General features: G+C 40.3%; 1 protein-coding gene across 1 annotated transcript in view; it reads left to right on the top strand.

Annotated features, from left to right (window-relative positions):
• Window positions 1-22,055, top strand: part of arhgap31 (Rho GTPase activating protein 31) — a 96,091-nt gene that overhangs the window by 46,752 nt on the left and 27,284 nt on the right. The window contains exon 2 of the mRNA XM_048602518.1: window positions 11,780-11,882. Within this exon, the coding sequence (XP_048458475.1) occupies window positions 11,780-11,882 (103 nt within the window). The remainder of the gene's footprint in view (window positions 1-11,779; window positions 11,883-22,055) is intronic.

Raw genomic sequence — 22,055 nt, 5'->3', positions numbered from 1 at the left:
TTATCACAAAATGTATCTTCCCCACACCTCACTTGTCAGCATTCCACAGGGTCGTTTGATCCCTGACACCCTAGTCCACTCCTCTGTTAACTTCTGATATTTCTTCACCACAGTCCATGGCACCTTCTCGTGCAATCACTGAAATCACAAAAGCTCTTTGACTTTCTTACTCCTCACTGTTCAAGGCCCCAGACACACATTCTAGGTGAAACAGTGGTTGACTTGTATTTTTTTTTCACTTTAGTCTACTGCAGCTACTGCTCATATTACAGTCTCCTCAACATTAGCAAGATCAAACACAGACTGAGTGACTGCTTTGTGGATCATCTCTGCTCTGTCTGTAAGAATACCGCTGAGCTTCCAGACACTGACCATTTCAATATATCATCTTGTTCTGATGCTAAAATTTCTGTCCTAGACCTACTGTAGTGTTTCAGTGAACCCAACACAAGCTGGAGGAACAATACCTCATAATGGTTGAATATGCCAGATTTCAGTTGATACCCTATTAGAATCAGGAAATAAATATTTGCTTGGTAGTAAAGAACTTAAATGTTGCTAAAAAGAAACAAGAATTCAGAGCTTTCTGTCTTGCACTTAGCAGAACTAGGAGTCAGGAAGTAATTTTGTGGACTATGTCTCAGCAGATTGACTGGATGGGTTCTGGACAGATTGTATATGGACTTTGGAAAGAGTGGGCTCATTAAAGAGAGGGCTCATTAAAGAATGACCTTTTCTAAATCAATTATTTTTGTGTTCTAATTGTACCATTGCTTTTCTTATACTCATTGATCAATTCAAGAGTTGAACTAACACCACTGTTAGATTAAAAATCATTTTATCCTTTCAGGCATACATTGTTTGCCAGCAATACAACATATTGTAAAAGTAAGCTTGTGCCAGAACTATCTGAGATGTCTTGATATATTCACCACAACCAATTCTTCTTGCAGTTATTAGTTGAGCTGCTGATACCATTTGGAGAAAGATGCCCACATGGTGCCTTAGGCAGTAGAAATATTCTGGTTTGATTAAGCAGTAAAGGTTTGTTATATATTAGAATCAAATCCCCACATTGTAGAAACAGGCCATTTGGTCCAACAAATCCACATCAACCCAGCAAAGAACATCCCACCCAGATCCATCCTTGTAACTCTGCATTTCCTATGGCTAATGCACCTAACCTACACATCCCTGAACACTATGGGTAATTTAGTTTGGCCAACCCACCTAACCTGCATACCTTTGGACTGTGGGAGGAAACCAGAGCACTTGGCAGAAACCCACGCAGACACGGGGAGAATGTGCAAACTCCACAAAGACAGTCGCCCGAGGCTGGAATCAAACCCAGGTTCCTGATGCAGTGAGGCAACAGTGCTAACCACTGAGCCACCGTGCTACCCTTAGTAGCTAGTCACATTATTCTTAAGGTGCACGATTGTCTTTTGTGAAACATCTGGTCAATTTAAGAATAAATACATGTTACTGCCTTAGCTATGTGATGTTAACCATGTGAACAATCATTGCATCACTGGAGTTTAATGCAGCACATCGAAGACAGTTAGCTCTTCCCAGGAACAGTCCTTTATATTCTATTGTACTTTTCTTGTGACATCAGTTAACTCTTTTGAATATGATTCTACTATCTTTACACAGCAACATAAATCAACCCAGTTAAACTTATAGACAACTTAAAGCCTCACCTAAGAGCAATATAAGATCATTAAAGAAAGTTTACTGATAGATCACAAAACACATCTCCTTTAAACTTACTCCCTTTTATCTTAAACCTATGCCCCCTGTAATTGACATTTCTACCCTGGGAGAAAGACTCTGACTATCCATGCTGTCCATCTCTCTCATAATTTTATAAACATCTATCATTTTGCCCCTCATCCTTTGATGTTCAAGTAAAAACAGACCAAGTTTGTCCAATCTCTCCTCATGGCTAATACTCTCCTAATCAGTCAACATCTGGTTAACCATTTCCATACCCTCTCCAAAGCCTCCACATCCTTCTGGTAGCATTGTGACCAGGACTGTACACAATATTTAAAATGTGGCCTAAGTGAAGTTCTATACAGCTGCACCATGACATGGCAATTTTTATATTCTATGCCCCAACCAATGAGGCCAAGCATGCTATATGCCTTCTTGACCACCTTATCCACTTGTGTTGCTACTTTCAGGGAACTGTGGACTTATACACCAAGATCCCTCTGTATGTTGATGCTACTAAGAGTTCTGCCATTTACTGTATACTTCCCTCCTGCATTAGATCTTCCAAACTGCATTACGTCACATTTGTCCAGATTAAAATCCATCTGCCATTTTTTTGCCCAAGTCTCCAGCGTATCTATATCTTGCTGTATCCTCTGGCAATTCTTGAAGTCTTCAAAGCTGAAAAATAATCTGAGGGTAGATTATATCTACATGTATATTATAGCAGAAACTATTTTTTAAGGTTACCAGTGACAGCACATAGAATCCTAACTTTAGAATCCTTTGGACATTGTTATCTATGCTTGGACACAAGATTCACTGAAGATAGAAATATGGGGCTATAAATGTTTATAATTGCTTATAAATATTTATTAGAATGTGAATTACATCATAATAATGTAATGTTTCACTGGTGAAGCACATTAGAAATCAGCCCCACTCTTCCCAAAGTTATCACAAAAATTACAGATTTTATATAAGGATGCAGGATTCCCCAATTTACCTACCTTTTAGACCCAGGCTGATAGAAAGCACAGAGCAGAGTCCTGTACTTAGCAAAAGAATTACTATTTATGCAAATAAATAGTCTAACTACAGAATTAAAAACAAATTATGAACCTTTAACATATAATTCTCCTAGTTAGGACTCCAACCCACTTAAACACACACCCTCTGCACACACATTCAGACAGACAAAAAAAAAGCATGGGTATTATGTGTGGAGGGAAAGTCTGAGAGGCAGTTCTGCAGTCCCTCTCTATGGCACGTGCTGCAATAATCCCTTTGCTGATCAGAATTCTCTTCAGGTTTGGGATGCTGTTTATTTCAGAATAAAATCAGCTCCTTCCCTTCCAGAAGACTGATAGCTTCTTACCCAAACAGTCACACCTCCAAGATGTTCAACCACGTGGGACAAAGATAATTTTAAAAAATGATATTGGAACGTGAAAATAGTTTTCTTTGAATCTTATTTGGTGCAATATCCATATATATTTAAGAAGGATTTAAACACAGTGTGCAAATTTGAAGTCTTTGCTGTCTTTGGTATTAAGCAGATTAGCTAACGCTCCACCTGAGCAGGTAAATAGGACCTCATGTGAATAGGACCTCGTTATCCAAAAAGAGGGCACCCCTAACTGTGCAATTCTTTCCTGTACAGTACACTTGAATATTGGCCTTGCTTTCTGTGCTCATGTCCTAGAAGGTGACTTGCACCTCAAACTTTATGTTTCAGAGGCAAGTGTGCTACTGACTGAACCACAACTGACAGGCAATCACTTGGAACATGTCCAGTCTCATCACTCGAGCAACGCAGATCATTGCTGGCTGCATTTTCTCACTGGCAAGAAAGGCCAACAATGAGCAGACTGACATAACTCTCACTGCTGGCTACAAGATGTATCCTCTTCAGTAACCCAGTGCACTCACTCCCACAAGAAACATGTGGTTGACACATTTGTGGGAAAACGGACAAGTACTATTTTGCAATGTCCTGGAACGAAGGAGGTAACAACAGTCCATTCCTGGAAACCTGTCTGCACCAACTAACCTGCAGTACAAACATTGACCACTTGGGGCACTGCTACCACACCAAGATGACCACCAGGGCATCAGGCCCTCAAAACGAAGAAACCCCAGGACCAAGAGAATGTGCCAACAGTCTCAACCCTGGTCTATATTCTCATCATAGGGACTCTGCAGGCTGGACTCAACCTGACTTCATAAATAATATTGTACATTGAAACATCCGATTATACCACTATATTTCTGAGAATGTTCCCTTCATTATACAATGCCTTAGTGAAACATTTGCACATTCCTGGGGCACAAGGAAGACTAGATCTATGTGTGGGTTCCAATGGACAGGTGTCAAGGATGTTTCAAAGAGAAAGACTTCAAAGGGAAAAATGCACTACAAACTGAACTGCAATCTCTTCCGAGTTACCTCAGACTGACTGAACATAACGGCAGAAAAAAGAGCAGTCTGAATCAGTCATGTTTGAGTTTTCCTTGATCAAGACTGCACAAGAACAGGGGTTAAAAAATAGTCAGTTGTAACTCTGGTCTGCATGTGCTAATGGGTGAAGATTTGTGTTGTGAATGTCATGGCTGAGGAAACTCTAGTCACCTTAATGCAGAGAGAATGAGTGTCATTCTCTTTCTGCTAGAAGCCAGAAAGCAAGTGAAGCTACAGTCGAAAGGAAACAGGAGAAAAGGCCTCTCAGCTGTCCTGTAAAGCTGAGCATCTCAAAATCGACTACTCACCTACCAACAGCAGTGCTAACGGTAACACCCAATGGCTACATTGGCCTATCAACTGCTCTTCACAGAAATCAGATACTGATCCTTACATCTTTTAAACTTTATCTATTTTGGACTCAATTCTCATTTCTAATCTGTGTGCATGTGTGTTGTATTAATATTTCTTCTCTGTTTAGTGAGTAATAATCTCACTGCTTCATTATAACAAGAAAGCCTGGCTGAATTGACACCTTCTTTCAAAATAAAAATTCATTTGGTGCAGGAGAAAGGTATCCAAAGGGAAAGGCTCCTGTTTAAATTAATCTTGTTTTGTACAAATGACGGGGTGAGCAAATAATGAGGGTGAGCCAGTTCATCCATCTTTACCTGCGAACTTAAGGATTTGAAATATCTGTCTGGAACTAGAATAACTGGGGAGAACCTCACCTATGGTCTGGTGGTGACATCTTGTAGTTTCAAATTCAAACCTGAAAGAAACTTGGTGATGTCAACCAGGAACACCAAGTCATTTGATTATTCATCATCAGCCATGAAGCTGGCATATTTTCCCTTGCTTTCTGCAAAGGTTTATATATTGTCATATAGAGTCCAGAATCTGGTAAGTTTGTCTGCTCTGCTGACCCAGCAAACATGGCTGACGTAAGTGATGTGAAGAGGCCTCAGAAAGGTCAATGATTAAGCTCCTTGGAGCTTGTGAAATTGTACATTGGTTTCATCTCCAGGGTCTTTGTACACATGTGCGCTTACTGGATATTGCAGTGAAGTGGAATGGCTTCCTGAAACTGACAAATCCACTGTTCTTGTCTGTTGAACAGGGGATCCATTAGCTATCGTGTCACAAAGTTCATCCCCTGAAGGCTGAATTTCACTAGAACGCATTGGACTTCATTGAAGATATATTCCCGCCATTGTTGCGCCCTTCGTTGACTGTAAATCAAACAGTTCTTCAACGACTTTGAATATTTTTGTGACTCCTCATTCAAAGATTACACATTGAGCTGTATGGCTGACATCTGTGCTGTCATTGAGCTCTAAGCTGTAAAGCCAACAGGCAGCAAGTGTTGTGATCAGGGAAGTTTGAATGTCAGATGTCAAGTCCTCCACTCTTCTAGCAATGACCTGATGCAAAAGGCTAGATTTCTCTAACATTGACTTTGCATGAACTTACATCCATGACTTGGACAAGCACCCTCGCCCAGGCCTTGTGCACAGCTGGGCTGCCTATTGGATGAATGAATAATTTGGTGTATGTTGCAACATAGATACTAATTTAATGTTTTGAGGGTCTCTACCCATACATTTATAAAACATAGAATTTGCTGGAGGAGGATATTCTTCCAAAAACTGAAAGTCAGTCAGAAAGAATGTAAAGCCAACATTCTTAATTTTTCTGGGCTTCCTTGGGCCCACGAACTGAGGAATAAATCTTTATTTTTCCCACACCAGGGATTGCACAGTTTGACTTGCACAGCTCTATTCTGTTGCAAAAAGCACATTTTCAACACATTTTGGGTGTGTTGCTTTTCTCTACTGAAACAAACAACTCGTTTTCACTTCCTGTGACCTCAACCTTCCTGCTTGCTCGGGAAAGAGCCATTTGAAACCTCTATTTAGCAATTACGTAAAACAGAGGATGAGGTGGTTACAAAAGTGCCAAACCCAGCAGCTAAGCAGTCACACTCGGAGCATAATATTGAAATCATGTAATGTACTCTTCCTGATAGGCATGTAGGTTTAGCAGAACTTATATTACTGCAGGAATATTTTGCTTAATTTTGTCTTGTTGCATCCAACTTCGTCTCTTTTCAGTATTGTTCCTGCCTGTGCTGCCTTAATTCAAAGTCATTTCTTTCCAATTATCTGATTTTTTTGATCATTTCTAACTAATTCCCACATTGTCATTATTGTTGCTAAATTTGAATTATTGGATAATTCAAAACAAATTTGAAACTAAAATAGACTTTGAATTATTTGAAGTCAGCTATTTTAAATGCAACATTGCATGGATAAAACATGAGCCAACACATACTAAAGATTTCTCATGCAATTATTTCAGCTGCATTACAAAGAGATGAATAGAGGCACAAAAATATATTTCTTGAAGAGGGTCCAAGTAACAGCATTCTGCAGTTGTTCTGGAGTGGGTCAATTACCCTGTATTCAAAACCAGAGGAGCAGACTTCCACTATTGTCTGCGTAATAAAGGGATCCTCCCTTAACCAATGTTCCCTCTGATTTTTTATGTGCGGCTGATTTATTTAATTGCATTTATCCCTTAGGTTATTATCAAGCTGCACATTGGTAAATTAATATCCTAAAGTAGATGGCTTATGCGCAATCCGCACCCACAGGAATCTTAGACTTGTAGTTAAGAGGGAACATTGCTCTGCTCCTATGAACTTTAGCAGGATTAGGGTTGGAAGCCCTCAATAAGCACTTACAGTGAATGAGCCTCTTCCATGTGGCTGAGCTTCAGCAGTCTTAGAACAAAATTTGCTGGAGTGGGTTGTTTTGCATCCTGTCAATCAGACCTTTCCTTCTCCATACAGCTTGATAATGTTTCACATTGTAAACTGCTGTAAGTGTGGGCAATACTGCCTCTGGTTAAATGAGTCATCAAATAGTGATAACAAGGTGTGGAGCTGGATGAACACAGCAGGCCAAGCAGCATCAGAGGAGCAGGAAAGCTGACGTTTCGGGTCTAGACCCTTCTTCAGAAATGTGGGAGGGGAAGGGGATTCTGAAATAAATAGGGAGAGGGGGGAGGTGGATAGAAGACGGATAAAGGAGAAGATAGGTGGAGAGGAGACAGACAGGTCAGAGAGGCGGGGTTGGAGCCAGTAAGGGTGAGTGTAGGTGGGGAGGTAGGGAGGGGATAGGTCAGTCCAGGGAGGATGGACAGGTCAAGGAGACGGGATGAGGCTGGTAGGTAGGAGATGGGGGTGAGAAATTTCTGAAGAAGGGTCTAGACCCGAAACGTCAGCTTTCCTGCTCCTCTGATGCTGCCTGGCCTGCTGTGTTCATCCAGCTCTACACCTTGTTATCTCAGATTCTCCAGCATCGGCAGCTCCTACTAGCTCTCACCAAATAGTGATCTCTGCAACAAATGGGATTGAAGGAATAAGAAAGAAACAGGGAAGCAAGAGGAAAGGAAATTGAGTGAATCAGTCAAATCAGGTACTGGGCAAAATAAAGAGGGACAGAAAGGTTAAATTAAGATAGGAAACACCATTTGTCTTCAAGGACAGAAAGGAGAAGTCACAATAAAATTTTAAATTTCAATAAAAATGATTACAAAGGCTCAAACAACAATTTGCTATGTGTTGAAATGGGCTTCACAAATGTCCCTTTTCTGGAGCAGAGTGGGTGAGAGGCTTTGCAAAAGCATGTATCTCCTTACATTTGGACTTACATTTTTACCAGCTCTAATTCTCCGTGATGAGTTTAACAGTAATGAACATGCAAATGCACTCATTTCATAAATTTCAAAAGAAGATTAAATGTGAGCTGCTGTTTTCACAAGGCTAAGGGCAAAGCAGGCAAATTTCCCAGCAACATGTGGTGAATCACAATCCTCTGAGTATCTCTTCCTCACCACAAGCTGTCAGCTTATTATTAATTGTGAAAATTGCCGATAACCTTGTTATCGAGACTACAAAACCAGGGTCCTTTCTTAAATAAATTTCAGTTTCAATCACTTTAACAACCTTGAGCAATTGATGATTTTAGACAGTCAAGTGACACATGCATATAACCCTGGCTTGAGGGTGCATTTTGCACAGGGGTAGTGTCCATACCTCTGAGCCAGGAGGCCTGGGTTCAAGTCTCATCTATAACAAAGGTGTGAAACAGTACGTGTAAATAGGTTGATTAAAATGTCTATAATCCTGGATTTCTCAAATTGAGAGCAACACTCAGCTGACAATATGATAACAATTCTCACTACTCTTGAATAAGACAAAGTAATAACAACAACATTAAATGAAAAGTAAAGAGGGCTTGCATTGATCTAACACCTTTCAGCATCTCAGGACGTCCCCAGTACAGGTGGCATGGTGGCTCAGTGGTTAGCACTGCTGCCTCATAAAGCCAAGGACCTGGGTTCGAATCCACCCTCGGGCGACTGTCTGTGTGGAGTTTGCACATTCTCCCCGTGTCTGCGTGGGTTTCCTCCGGGTGCTCTGGTTTCCTCCCACAGTCCAAAGATGTGCAGGCTAGGTGGATTTGCCATGCTAAGTTACCCTCTAGCGTATAGGGAATGGGACTAGGGGAGATGCTCTGAGGGTCGGTGTGGATGGGCCGAAAGGTCTGTTTCCACACTGTAGGGATTCTATGATCTAAGTGCCTGACAGACATTAAGTGTAGACACTGTAGCAATGTAGGAAATGTTGCTTTCAACATGTGGACAACAAGCTCCCAAGAAACAGTAAATGTGAGGAAATAACCAACTGTTTTTGCAATGTGGTTTAGGGAAGAATTACTGAAGACATTAAGATAATTCATCTGTTCTCCCTCAGACTGTGCTGTGTTTACATCCACCTGAGAGGGCAGATGAAACCAAAATCCGTTCTAAAAAATGGCATCTCTGACAGTGCAGTACTCTATCAGCACTGCAGTGAATTGTCAGCCTAGAATACAAGAACCTCTGGGTTTATTATATAGATTCTGGCTACAGATGTTGCCATTTTCATTCCCTGCAAATTATTCAGAAACGAGTTGGCACCTGTTTCTGAAACAACAAAATTGTTTATTGGAATTTCAATGAAGGGAAAATGATGTTGAGCAAAATGAGCACTGTGTTGATCTACATATAGTATGCCATGTCTAACTGCCTCAGGGTTCACTTGTCTCACCATCTTCCTATGCAGCTAGTGTGTTCAGGCACCGTGTGCACAGGGTTACACACTACCACCAAGTTCATCACCAGCTTCTCAAGAGCAAGTAGGGATGGGCAATAAATGCTGGCCAGCCAGCGACGCACACATCCCACAAATGAACAAATAAAATAAACTACACAATGCATCCAATTCCAGCTGACAGTGCTTCAATATCCTATCTTACACTGACAGAAGTCTCAACTTCAGCTGGCAGGAGTAAGGGAAGTTTGTTGATTCTAACAATGTTGAGATTTTGGGATCAGAGATAGTAGGAACTGCAGATGCTGGAGAATCCAAGACAACAAGGTGTAGAGCTGGATGAACACAGCAGGCCAAGCAGCATCATAGGAGCAGAAAGGCTGACGTTTCAGGCCTAGACCCTTCAATGTGCATCCGCATGTGAAACAGTCACTTTTTTAGTTACCATGTAAAGGGCTGCATTGTTGTGTTCACTGACCATGTCGCTTTGTATTAAATAAACATTGAAGAAAACATTAATGGGAGATTCCCCAAGGTGGCCATATCTCATGTAATCCACCTTCAGCCTTTGATGTTGCAATGGTTGTTTATACAGAGCAAGCCCTGAGACCAGGATTTAATTACAAGGGTGTTTTTTTTTCTGTATTTATTTCCATTCATTGCCATTATCATTATTTCTGGGGTTAATTCTACCAGGAATTACTTTAAACAACTCTGCATGAGGGTGAAAGAATATCTAAAGCTCTGCCTAAATCTCTTCAGATTCCAAGAGAATACTTACTTATTTCTACCATACTTCAGTGAAAAACATAAATCTGTTTAATGCACACCTTGTATCTTAATCTCTGAGCACTAGCGATTGTAGAGTGAAAGCTCAAGGATAGACCTGCTCCTAGACAAAGTGATAACTTTAGTGATTTCTGAAATCGCTCATGTCCATTTTGATGACATTTTACAATATATAATACTTCTCTGTCCTGATCTTCGTAATGAGAAAGGTGTAATGATGTGACAGTGACATCAATGCGAGATTCCAGGGAGAGAGCATACTAGAGAGAGATATATGTCCCCAAAGCAGAGCATGTATCATCACATAAAAAGCAAGAATTTGGAAGAAACCCGTCAGAGTTAGACTATAATGGGTATTTATCTTTGATAGAGACAAGCTGTATCTCAAGAAGAGATATCCAAATAAGTTACAAAGTGGAATTTAATCACAGATCAGTATCTGTTACACCCCAGTTTACTCCTGAGGCCTGGTACGTAATATTTATGAAGTATATACAACTATGTTAAATGCCTGTCTAATACATAGCATGCTAGTAAGCATGAAAAGCTGAGTGCCTATGCAATAGGTTTGCAGTGGAAATGCCATTTAATCTGCACAGACCCCTTTCAAATGCCATGCCTAAGTAAAGCAGCTAATTTCATGGCAAGGAATATCATAAGATCATGAAAAAGGAGAAGGTGGAGGTTAAGTGGCCCATTCAATCTACTGTGCCATCCAGTAGGATCATGTCTGATGTGATTGCGGCCTTAACACCCCTCTCCTGCCTGTCCCCCATAACCTCGACTGCCTTATCAATCAAAAATCGAACTAAGCCTTCTCTATCTTCATATACTGCCAACTCAGGTGGAGAACTACAAAGATTAACAACACGTTGTGAGAAGAAATTTCTCCTCATCTCCCCAAATGGGAGATCCCTTAATTTTAAACTGTGGATCTGAGTTGTAGAGTCTCCCACAAGAGGAATCATCATCTCAGCATCAATCCTGTGAAGGCCCCTCAGAATCTTATATGGTTCATTAAGATTATCTCTTATTTTTCTAAATTCTAATGAGTATTGTTCCAAATTGCTGAACCTCTCTTCATAAGACAACCACTCCATTGTATGAAGCAGCTAGTTAACCCTTTCTGAACTGTTTCCAATACAAGTATATCCCTCCTCAAATAAGAAAACTGTGTACAGTCATCTAAGTATGGTCTCACAAGTGCACTAGACAGTTGTAGCAATATTTTACTATTTTTAGACTTCATAGTAGGTATGATGGACAATGCCTTAGAATATAACTTCAGGGGTCTTGTGTTGAGTTAGGAAAATGTTAGGCAGGTTAGATATGTGGTTAAATAAAGAAATCTGGGAAGACATTCCTGAAGGACAAATACAACTGCATGGCCTGTTGGCTCGTAAGTCCTATTTGTACTGCTTTGTCATACTTTATAAGTTGTAAATGCACTGACATTTTTTTAAAATTATCCCAATTCACTCCAAAATATACTGTTAAAATTATGAATTTAAAATATGTATTTCTTGTCAAAGGTCGCTGTACTTCAGTAATAAAATTTTTATAACAGCAATATAGAAAGGTTGAATAAAATATTATATTAGTATTTGAGCAAACCTTTTGAGCCTCTTGAACCTCCTCTTTTCATACAGTTCCTCAAGTCCTCAAAAGCTGTGCAGAATTCATTGAAAAACATGGAATTGTAGATGGGGTCTACAGGCTCTCAGGAATTACATCCAATATTCAGAGGCTGAGGTAAGGAATCAATTACAACTTCATGCAATTTTATTAATCTGAAATGACTTAAGTTTGCAACTGCACCCTACATTTAAATTCCTCAATGATGAGGTAAGTGTTGTCCTCAGATCTGAATGGGTGTCAGCATGTCGTGTTTGACCTTACCAATTTGTCAAGCTTAAAGCTGTATTACAGACTACAGCAGCCTTACTCAGTGGAAGTAATTTCAGTCTGAACTGAACCCTTGCTTTGTATGTTCCTGTAAAATCCCTCTGATTTTCCTATGACTGGGCTTGAAAAGGTGAAAGTGAGACACAGAGATTTGAAGTATTTTGCTGACCTAAGTGCACTTTATTATAACAAAATTAGGTATTAAGAAAGGATGCCATGTTTTGTCTGCTGAATATTTTAATGAATGGAGGCAAAAGGCAAGAGATTTGTCAATTTTCAATTCTATCTCCTGGTGTGAGTGGGAGCAACAAAGGCCTCAAGGTTGAGGCAATTGATCAACACCTGGTAATGAGGCTGGTGACACTTTCAAATGAAACTACATATTGTCTGTCAATCACAGGAGACAAGCCACTTTTAAATTGTAATTCACCACTGTTAGTTTGTAAAACTGTGAGAGCTTCCAATGCACACTCTAGGCAGTACCACATATAGGTCCACTGAGTCTCGAACAAAAATCACATGGGTCAATACTGCCCCAGGATTCCCCTGCCCTCAGCAGCTGGGATTACCCTATATGAAGGCTTGGTTTGACAAGCTGCATCAGAACACCCATTCAGCAACACTCTCTCTTATTCCCTCTGAGTCTTTCCAATTCCACCCCTCCAATACGCCTCCCCTTCGCAGCACTGCCACCAACCATCCTCCCTGTACTCGCTCTCTATCCTGAGGGGATGCCTCTTCATAGTGGACAATTCTGGACTAGTTAGTCACCCAAATATCAAGGTCAACTCCATCATCTGTCACGTATACATGTGGCCAGACTTTTCTGTTCCATCATTTTTGAATGTTCATTGTAGCAACTTGTAAAGATAAAGTCATTTGTGTCACATATGCTCAGACGTTTGAATGCCAATACTGCCTGTTTAGCTTCTCATTATCACTGCATGGGGATTTTAAAATTTATTATTCCTTGTTCATGAAAGATCTCACATCATTGAAACATTTGGTTTCCAGAGTTCTTTTTATCGTACCAAGCTACCCTTGCTCCAAGCTATTAAACTGTATAACATTTCATTCTGAAAGATTTTCTACAAAGAAGTGAAAATCATATAGCCAAATGTTTCTTTCTAAAAGACACCAAATGGTTTGGCTTTCAGCGAAAGAATGTATCCCCACAAGGTGTATCTTTTAACTTGTATTTTTAATTCAATTCTCATTTCTAATCTGTATGTTTGTGTGTTGCTTTATTACTTCTTCTCACATTTAGTAACAAATAAACTCACTCTTTTGATAACTCAAGGAAGGCTTGTCAAAATAGCTCATTTTGAAGCACTTGGTCTGGGGGAAATGTATTCAAAAAGGCATGGATCTTTTGTACATTAACCTTGTTGTGATTAACTGAGGGATAAGGTGAATAAAGAAGGGGAGTCAGTTCAGTCGTCCTCAGCTGGGAGCTCAACGATTTGAGATATCCCGTCTGGAACCATAATAACTCAATGAACCTTGCCTGGTGTCTGTTGGTAACAATCATACAAATATATATTTACAGTAGGAAGTTGTTATCTACTAGCATAAACAAAATAGAACACTATAATTTTATAGATAATCTGCTATCTTTCTTCCACATAATCTTTAATAACAATGAGCTGGTGTGCCTCATGTTTTCCTGTAAAATTGCCAATTGGGTTGACTTCCTCAATACGTTGAATAGATCCTGCAGCTCAAAGACATTTGCCATGCTTGCCATAGGTTGTATGCAATTATTATGAGTAGCAGTGCAATAAATTATCATCTGAAACATATTTAGCAAAGCAATTAACCCTGTCTGAGTTGTTCAATTTGGTTTGCTCTCTGAAGCCTACAGTTCAAAAAAGTGCTGTTCATGATCTTGGAACATATTAAAAAACAAGGATCTGAACTGCAATTGTGACTGGATTGGATAGCTTTTAACTAAGCCTAGACAAATAGTGCAAGTTTTCTTTTGCAGTCCTTCAAGTTAAGTTATTGGGAGAAAAGCCCTAAAATATAGCGATAACCATGTTTTGACAGCACTTCTGAAAGTCATAGCACAGAAATAAAAATGCTGGTGAAAAGAAACATCACTATCAACAATCCCCCTCCCAGTTATACAGTGTCCTGATGCGGGTATGTATTGTGGCCTTTTTTCATCATCACGAGTTAAATCCAGGAACGCGCTACTTGTGCTCTCTGCACAACGAGAAATGCAATGGTTCAAAACTGCTCAAATACACCCAATAACGATATTTAGGGATGTGCACTAAATGCTGGCCTTACCTGCAATGTTCATTTTCCAAAGCCAGATGAGAAATAATTACAGTGGACTAATCATATAGCTGGATTACAAAAAAATTAAAGTGTTAATTGAGAAGTGCTTCGAGAGGATTTTTACATGTCTGCTCATTACGGAATAAAATGTTTTACCCAAGCTTCATCATATTTAATTTAAACCCATAGGATCATGCAGTGTCTATGAAGTAAAATACAGTAGACTGCTTTCAGCTCTACCCTATTATGTCATATTCTTGTGGCCTCATCGAAATCTGTAATAACTTTTCAATATGTCATTTAGAAAGGATTTAATACAAGGGCTGGATTTCCCACTCTGATCTGTGTGGTACCAGGGTGGTTAGGATGGGAAAATCTGGGAGGATGGTGTTTGGTAACTCCCCAAAACTTTCAATCACTTCTGAGGTTTTCTGCCAGAATTGACACCTGCTACTGAATACCCAGTGCCCCTTTTCCATGTGAATTCCAGCGCAGTGGGAAGATAAAAACTCTGAGGTGAGATTCAGAATAGAGGTTTCTTCACTTTGCAGCTTTGCTGTACCTGACTTGAGACTACCAGTGGAAACTGCTAGCACCGTCATCTTCAGAACTCAGAAATAGAGAGGAAATCTGCAAAATTAAACCACAGAATCATACAGATAGAAAGAGGCCATTCAGTCTATCGAGTCTGCGCCAGCTGGCTGAGATCTGTGAAAGAACTCATCTTCGTTGCTTCGTGTCATCAAACATTAATGAGTTGAAATTATACTGAGCAAATAACAGGGAAGTACATGTTTTTGCTTATTCATGGGACGTGGGCATCGTTGGCTGGGCCAGCACTTGTTATCCAACCCTAGTTGTCCTTCAAATGAAGAGCTTACTAGGCCATTTCAGAGGGCACTTAAAAGTCAATCTCAGTACTGTGCTGCTGGAATCATACATAGGCCAGACCAATGTAAGGATGTCAGACTTCTCTTCCTAAATGGCACTAATAATGCTAAAAATGGCATTCGTAATGTTAAATGCAAAACCCATCTGGTTCACTAATGTACATTCGGGAAGGAAACTGCACCCTTACCTGGACTGGCCTTCATGAGACTCCAGACTCTCAGCAATGTGGTTGACTCTTAACTGCCCTCTGGACAATTAGTGGTAGGGCAATAAATGCTGGACTAGCCAGTGATGGCCTCATCCCATGGATAAAAGACAGTGAATCGGCAGGCTTTTAGGATAATCAGTAGTGGTTTCACAGTCAATATTTGGCTAGCTTTTAATTCCAGATGTTTACTGAATTCAAATTCCAACCCAGAATGTTAGTCTGGGATTTTGTATTACTAATCCAGTGACATTACCACAACACCACCAGCTCCCCACAAAGCTCCTTTGATCAGAAACATTAAACATTGAACCCTTAGTCTGTTGGAGCTAAAGAGTCACTTTTCTTAGATAATGAAAATTAAACAGAAGAAGAAACTAACTTGTTTTAAGTCTGACATAACATAGCATCCTACCTACTTCAACCAGTCAAGAAGAGATTTTGTGATCCAGGAAGATACTGAATGAGTGGGGAGTCAAGGTGTATGCTGAAATCTCTTTGTAAACACTGATTCCAGAAGATTCTCTGTGGTTAGGTTCATTTAAAAGAATTGCCACACCCCCAGTCTGAAGACTGCAGTCTTGTACTGGAGTGGAGGTGCGGTTTGGTGGGAAAATACATATAGTTTGGGTACATACTGAAACATGGAATGAGCAGCAGCACTGTGCCGAAAAGAACAAATCAAAATGCATCGGCAAAGACCTTCCCAACATCGTCCCACCAATGCTGGCCCCAACCACGCTCCAGCTGAAGCCTAGTGTTGCCATGGTATTTAATACAGGAAATATGCCCTTGGTGCATGCCAATCATCAATCCAATTCCCCATGTCCAACTTTGGCAGATTTATTCAATATCCACCATTGCTCCTGGTGAAATTTGTTACTGGGACAGAAATTTCCACAGAGCCAGCAGAACTATTTTTTCTGCCAAATTCCCAAATCCCAGTCATTGGATATCACCAAATAGTTGGTAGAAGTTTAGAAAATTTAGCCCTTATGTTTTATGTTTTATGTTTTACATATTTTAGCACAATCATGTGTTGCCATTATCAGAGAGATATTAAGAAAACTGTGGGTATCTGTGTGTCTACGGCCACTGAACATTAGACAATAACTTCCCAATTTAATTCTCAAATTAATTTCACCTACAATCCCGACACCCAAAACCTAGTGGAGACTTTCAGCTGACCAGTCCCAGCTGGATTCAAACTCAGGCTGATTTACTGCATCATCCAAACCTCTTGCAAAATTAAAGGAGCAAAATACCAATGATTACCAATCTTGGCCCAACTCAAATTTAAACCAGTTATTATCAGTGAGAAAATCTTTGTCAGGTTGTCATTTGAAGAAAGCTCAGTGACGTAATTAGTGAAGTAATTAGAGTGTTGCCTTGTGAATGGTGATTGCTGCTAATACATCATCTAACTAAAAACTAGTAATAAAGCACCAAATTACTATTCACTGTCTGCCCCATTCCCACGACAGCAGCTGTGGAATTGGAGGTTAGAATGTCTCAATTCAATGACTCTGGCATAAGGATGTTTACTGTTGACAAAATTGGCGGGAAGCCACTACAGAGCCAAGGCAGAAAAGTATGTCTTTGATACATATTTTTTCCCAGTGCCAAAGAATATAAAACTAAACTAAGCTCTTCAACAGATGGCACATCTTGCTTCTAATGAAAATGTTCTACCTACGTTTACATTTCTTACTATCTAATTTATAACATGGAAAACCTTTACTGGGGGAAAGAGAAAGAACACATTATTCCCAGAAAAGTCAGAGATCAGAGTTCACACCAGCTAGGGATTCAATGTTCATACAAGGGAAGAAATTGCACAGAGCAACAATTCAGAGTTCAGAGCAGTTGAGAGCTAAGGGCTCAGAAAATAAATCTGCAGAAGAGAAAAGCAGAAGTACAATTCTGAATGATAGAGATCTACTGGACTGTGGTGCTTTAGTTCTGTTAAAGTTTTGACAATAGCGATGCAAAATTGGACCAATAATAGATATGGGACTCTGTTATATTTATACACTTGCAGATCCCACTTGGACTAAAGACCCATCTCAATATCTTCACTGCCTCACCCCAAAAAAACATTCTTCACTCCCATTTACCATCCTCAGCCTTCTTCACTGACTATCAACCTTCATACTGAACCCCTTTACGATTCTTAGTCATCTTCAACACTACCTCACCCCTGAAGCCAATCACCCAGTTTCCCCATTTATAAACATAATGTCTCTGGCCTATCATAAAATTTGGAAGTGTTTCCCAAGTTTATAAGTCCGTCAAAATAAGTGAAGATCCTTTGAATAGGCACTTGAGAAATAATTATTTTTTAAAAGTTCATAAATCTGTCAAAATAAACAAGCTCAGACAAATAAGCAAACAAACCCTGCACTACAGAATCTACCAGTTTGAAGATTTCCAAAAGATCTGACATCTATCAAAACTTTACAATGTCCAAACAGATGGCTGAGCTGTTCTATAAATAATGAATGAAAGTCACTGGAAATGTTAAAACAATTAGCTATTGATCTCATATTGGACTACACTTTCCATATTATATAATATGTAAATGTACATCATCTATAAGGCATAATTCAGGTGGTGGCTGATTAAATGCAGATCCAACAACACTCAAGGAGCTTGACACCATCCAGGACAAAGCAGCTTATTTGATTGTCACCACATCCACAAACATTCACTCCATCCACCACTGATGCTCAGTAGCAGTGGTGTGTACCATCTACAAGAAGCACTGTAAAAATTCATAAAATTTAGACAACACCTTCCAAATCCACAGCCATTATCACCGAGCAGATACACGGAAACACCACCATCTGCAAGTTCCCCTCTAACCCAGCACCCTGACTTGGAAATATATCATAATTTCCTTCAGCATTGCTGAATGACAATCCTGAAACTCCCTTCCCTAACCCCAATGTATATGTGCCTATACCAATTGAACTGCAGTGTTTCAAGAAAATAGCTCACCATGACCTTCTCAAGGGCAATTCAGGATGGACAGTAGTAGCTGGTCCATCCAGTGATGCCCCTGTCCCACAAATAAACTTTTAAAAATTAAAGAAATTTACAAAGCATAATAGCACTTATCCAGCAGTTTTTCTGTTCTAACGCATCTCAAGATTTTCCACTTTACAATGCTACTCTTTCACTATGCGGCTTTCTAATAGTCAGAAGTACAATCTGAAAACTTCATTATTTTATGGTCACTTACCTTTTCCAATCACAGCACTGGCATCACTCACTTTACCAAACATAGATATAACTCATGATGAACTGTAAAGGGGACAACACCATTTTTACTCACGTTTAACTCTGTCCACCTTCAGTTTATGCATGGCTCCACTTGGAATCAGAAAACCAACCAAAACTCAGCCTCCTCACTGTTAGGTACAGAAGTTCTGAAATGCCCATTTCCAGAAAGGTGCTAACAATTTCTAAACAGCAACGTATGGTGCTCTCAGCCTGTCCTTTCTCCCCCTTCACTTACATAGACTGAAGCAAAAATGACAGTGGTACATAAGGATCAGAACTACTGCAAACACGTCTTTTCTCCTAACATTTAACATTTGACTGAGCTTTTGTCTGAGCCCTTACAAATGAACAGGTCCACTCAAGTTGAACAAAAACAAAATTGCTGGAGAGGCTCAACAGGTCTGGCAGCAGCTGTGAAGGCAAAAACAGAGTTAACATTTCGGGTCCGGTGACCCTTCCTCAGAATGGAAGGTTCTGAGGAAGGGTCACTGGACCGAAGCATTAACTCTGTTTTTTCCTTCACAGATGCTGCCAGACCTGCTGATCCTCTCCAGCAATTTTGTTTTGGTTCCTGATTTACAGCATCCGCAGTTCTTTCTGTTTTTATTTAGTATTCCACTCAAGTTGAGCCTGTTAGGTTTACAGCAGAACTGGGAGCGGGTCTCAAGTAAAGAAATTGATGTGACAGCTACATTCAAGCACAGTTCTATCACTGTCTGTATAACTTTGGGTAGATTGTAATCATTGTTATGATGAGGTGAGAAGGGATATTGGCTCCCTTCCATTCAGCCTATATTTATCAACAACAATGAATATTTTTATTTAATTTTTGCACACAGGCTATCACACCTCAATTAGAATGTAGTTAATTAGATCAAAAGAAAGGATTCAATTCCAAGATTTTACTGTTTGAAAGAAAAAGGAATTTTATTATTTACTATCCTGAAAAATACAAAAAATGTGACATGCACAATCACAGGTATTAAGTTTAACAAAACAAGAAGAGTGTGTCTGGTACAAACAGGAAGATAAAAGCAGATAGCAAGGTGTCGAGCTGGATGGACACAGCAGGCCAAGCAGCATCAGAGGAACAGGAAGGCTGACGTTTCGGGCCTAGACCCTTCTTCAGAAATGGGGGAGGGGAAGGGGATTCTGAAATAAATAGAGAGGTGGAGGAGGATGGAAGGTGGATAAAGGAGCAGATAGATGGAGAGGAGACGGACAGGTCAAGGAGGTGGGGATGGAGCCAGTAAGGGTGAATGTAGGTGGGGAGTCAGGGTGGGGATTGGTCAGTCCAGGGAAGACGGACAGGCCAAGGAGGCAGGGATGAGGCTGGTAGGTAGGAGATGGGAGTGGGGGTTGAGGTGGGAGGAGGAGATAGGTGGGAGAAAGGACGGACAGGTTAGGGAGGCGGGGACGATGCTGCTTGGCCTGCTGTGTTCATCCAGCCCTGCACCTTGTTGTCGGGGACGAGCTGGGCTGGTTTTGGGATAAGGCCGGGGGCGGGGAGATTTTGAAGCTTGTGAAGTAAAAGCAGATGCTGTTTGAAGTGCTCAGAGTTCTTGAGTTCTAAGAGTGGGACCCCTGAATCCCTGGTTATTTATTCAGTCCTGTTTTGTATGTTACAGTTGATTCTGCTTCCACCACACTTTTGACTGAGTGAATTCTACATTGCAACAACCTCAATAAAGCAATTTTCAAAATAGAAACAATAAACTTTCTGTTAGCATCTAAGTCATACAGGTGCAATTTATGTTGAAATCTCCTGTAATGTACAGCCATTTCAGACTTCTATTATTGTTGGGTATTGGTCTGTGGAGAGGGCCAAGTGGAAAATGTACGAAGGTAAAGCAGCAGAACACATGCTCTATGTTTTAGATGAGACTTTCCCCACAGTTTGCACCTAAACCCATAGCACTGCAATTTTCCACTTCCTTTACGTATGCTTCCGTTGTTCCTGGCCAGGATTCTACACATCAGTCATCTACTAAGTGGTAGTTTTATGAAAGTGGATTGGTGACAAAGGTTTAAAAAAATACCAAGATAGCTTTCTAATTTTATGGAAAGAATTATCTGTCAAATCTTTCTTCCATTGTTTTCTAGGCACACTACATTATGGCATGAACAAAGTTAATGCACATTAGCTAGTCACTTATTCCTGCTCTCACCATAATGAAAATGGCTCTCCAAAAACATTGCCTTTCAGGAAAAAGAGATGGTTGGTGAATACCTTCCCATCTTTACCGTGCCCCTTTTCTAGCTTATCTCATTTTGCCACTTTTCTTTGTGCCGCCATGTGCAGCCATGCTCTGTGACTTGCTCCCTTAATATTTCTTCCTCTCTAATTCTCTCTCCTCTTTCACAATGCTCCTTGAAACTTGCCTCAGTGACACAGCTTTTGATCACCTGCCCTAAAATCTCCTTTACTGGCTTGGTATCGCACTTTGTTGGATTAAGCTAACGTGGAACACCTTGGAAAATTTTACTATATGAAATGGCACGACAGAAATGCAAATATGAATATTACTGAAAAAAGTGACCTGAAAGGTGTCATCATTGATGCCTCACTGCAGCCTGTCAGTAATTGACAGGTAGAAGACAGAACTGGAATTTGATAAAGACTTTTACAAAGTTATTTTGAAAGATAACATGCTTGAGATTGTCGAGAGGCTATACCCACATCCAAATTTGTGCAATCAAATTGCTTCATAATTAAGGTATTTGTAGACACAAAGAAAATGTAATTTGTTTAAAAGAAAAAAATACTCCTATTCTTACTTACTTAATAAAAACAACAAAGAATGTGTTCAAAATACTCAGCAGGTCAGCTAGCATCTGGTAAGAATAACAAAGTTAACAAGTAGATATCTTCCAGTAATAGCCTGGGACTCACCTCCCAGCTGCAATGCTGGTAAAAGGTCCACAGTGTAACTTGTGATGAGGGTCCATCTGATCGTCTGACAACCAGGCAGTTCTGAGGCCACCTTCATCCACAATCAGGTTGTCAGGGTGATCGGCCATCTTGACAGGAAGTGCCAGTCCATCACCATCAATCAGTATTCGCTAATGCTGTGTGGAGGCCATGACTGCTTCCAGAAGGACAACCCCAGAATCCCAGAATCCAGGCCAACCAGTTGGAGTTTGAGCGGTAATATCTGAGGGTTGGAGGGGGGGGTCACAGGGAGATGATGTTTGCTAGGGTAGTCAGACACACAGCAGGGGTCACCAGCTATTGCATGCCCTACGTCTATGCCCTTGATGAGAGACAGAGGGCCTTTGACATTCTCTGATGTGGGGCAGCCTTGTTTAAAGTCAACAAGGTGCAGGGCTGGATGAACACAGCAGGCCAAGCA

This window comes from Rhincodon typus, chromosome 11 (assembly GCF_021869965.1).
Source record: "Rhincodon typus isolate 14 chromosome 11, sRhiTyp1.1, whole genome shotgun sequence".
Lineage (NCBI taxonomy): Eukaryota > Metazoa > Chordata > Chondrichthyes > Orectolobiformes > Rhincodontidae > Rhincodon > Rhincodon typus.
The sequence above is the reverse complement of the archived record's forward strand: the minus strand, read 5'-3'. Positions and strand labels throughout refer to the sequence as shown.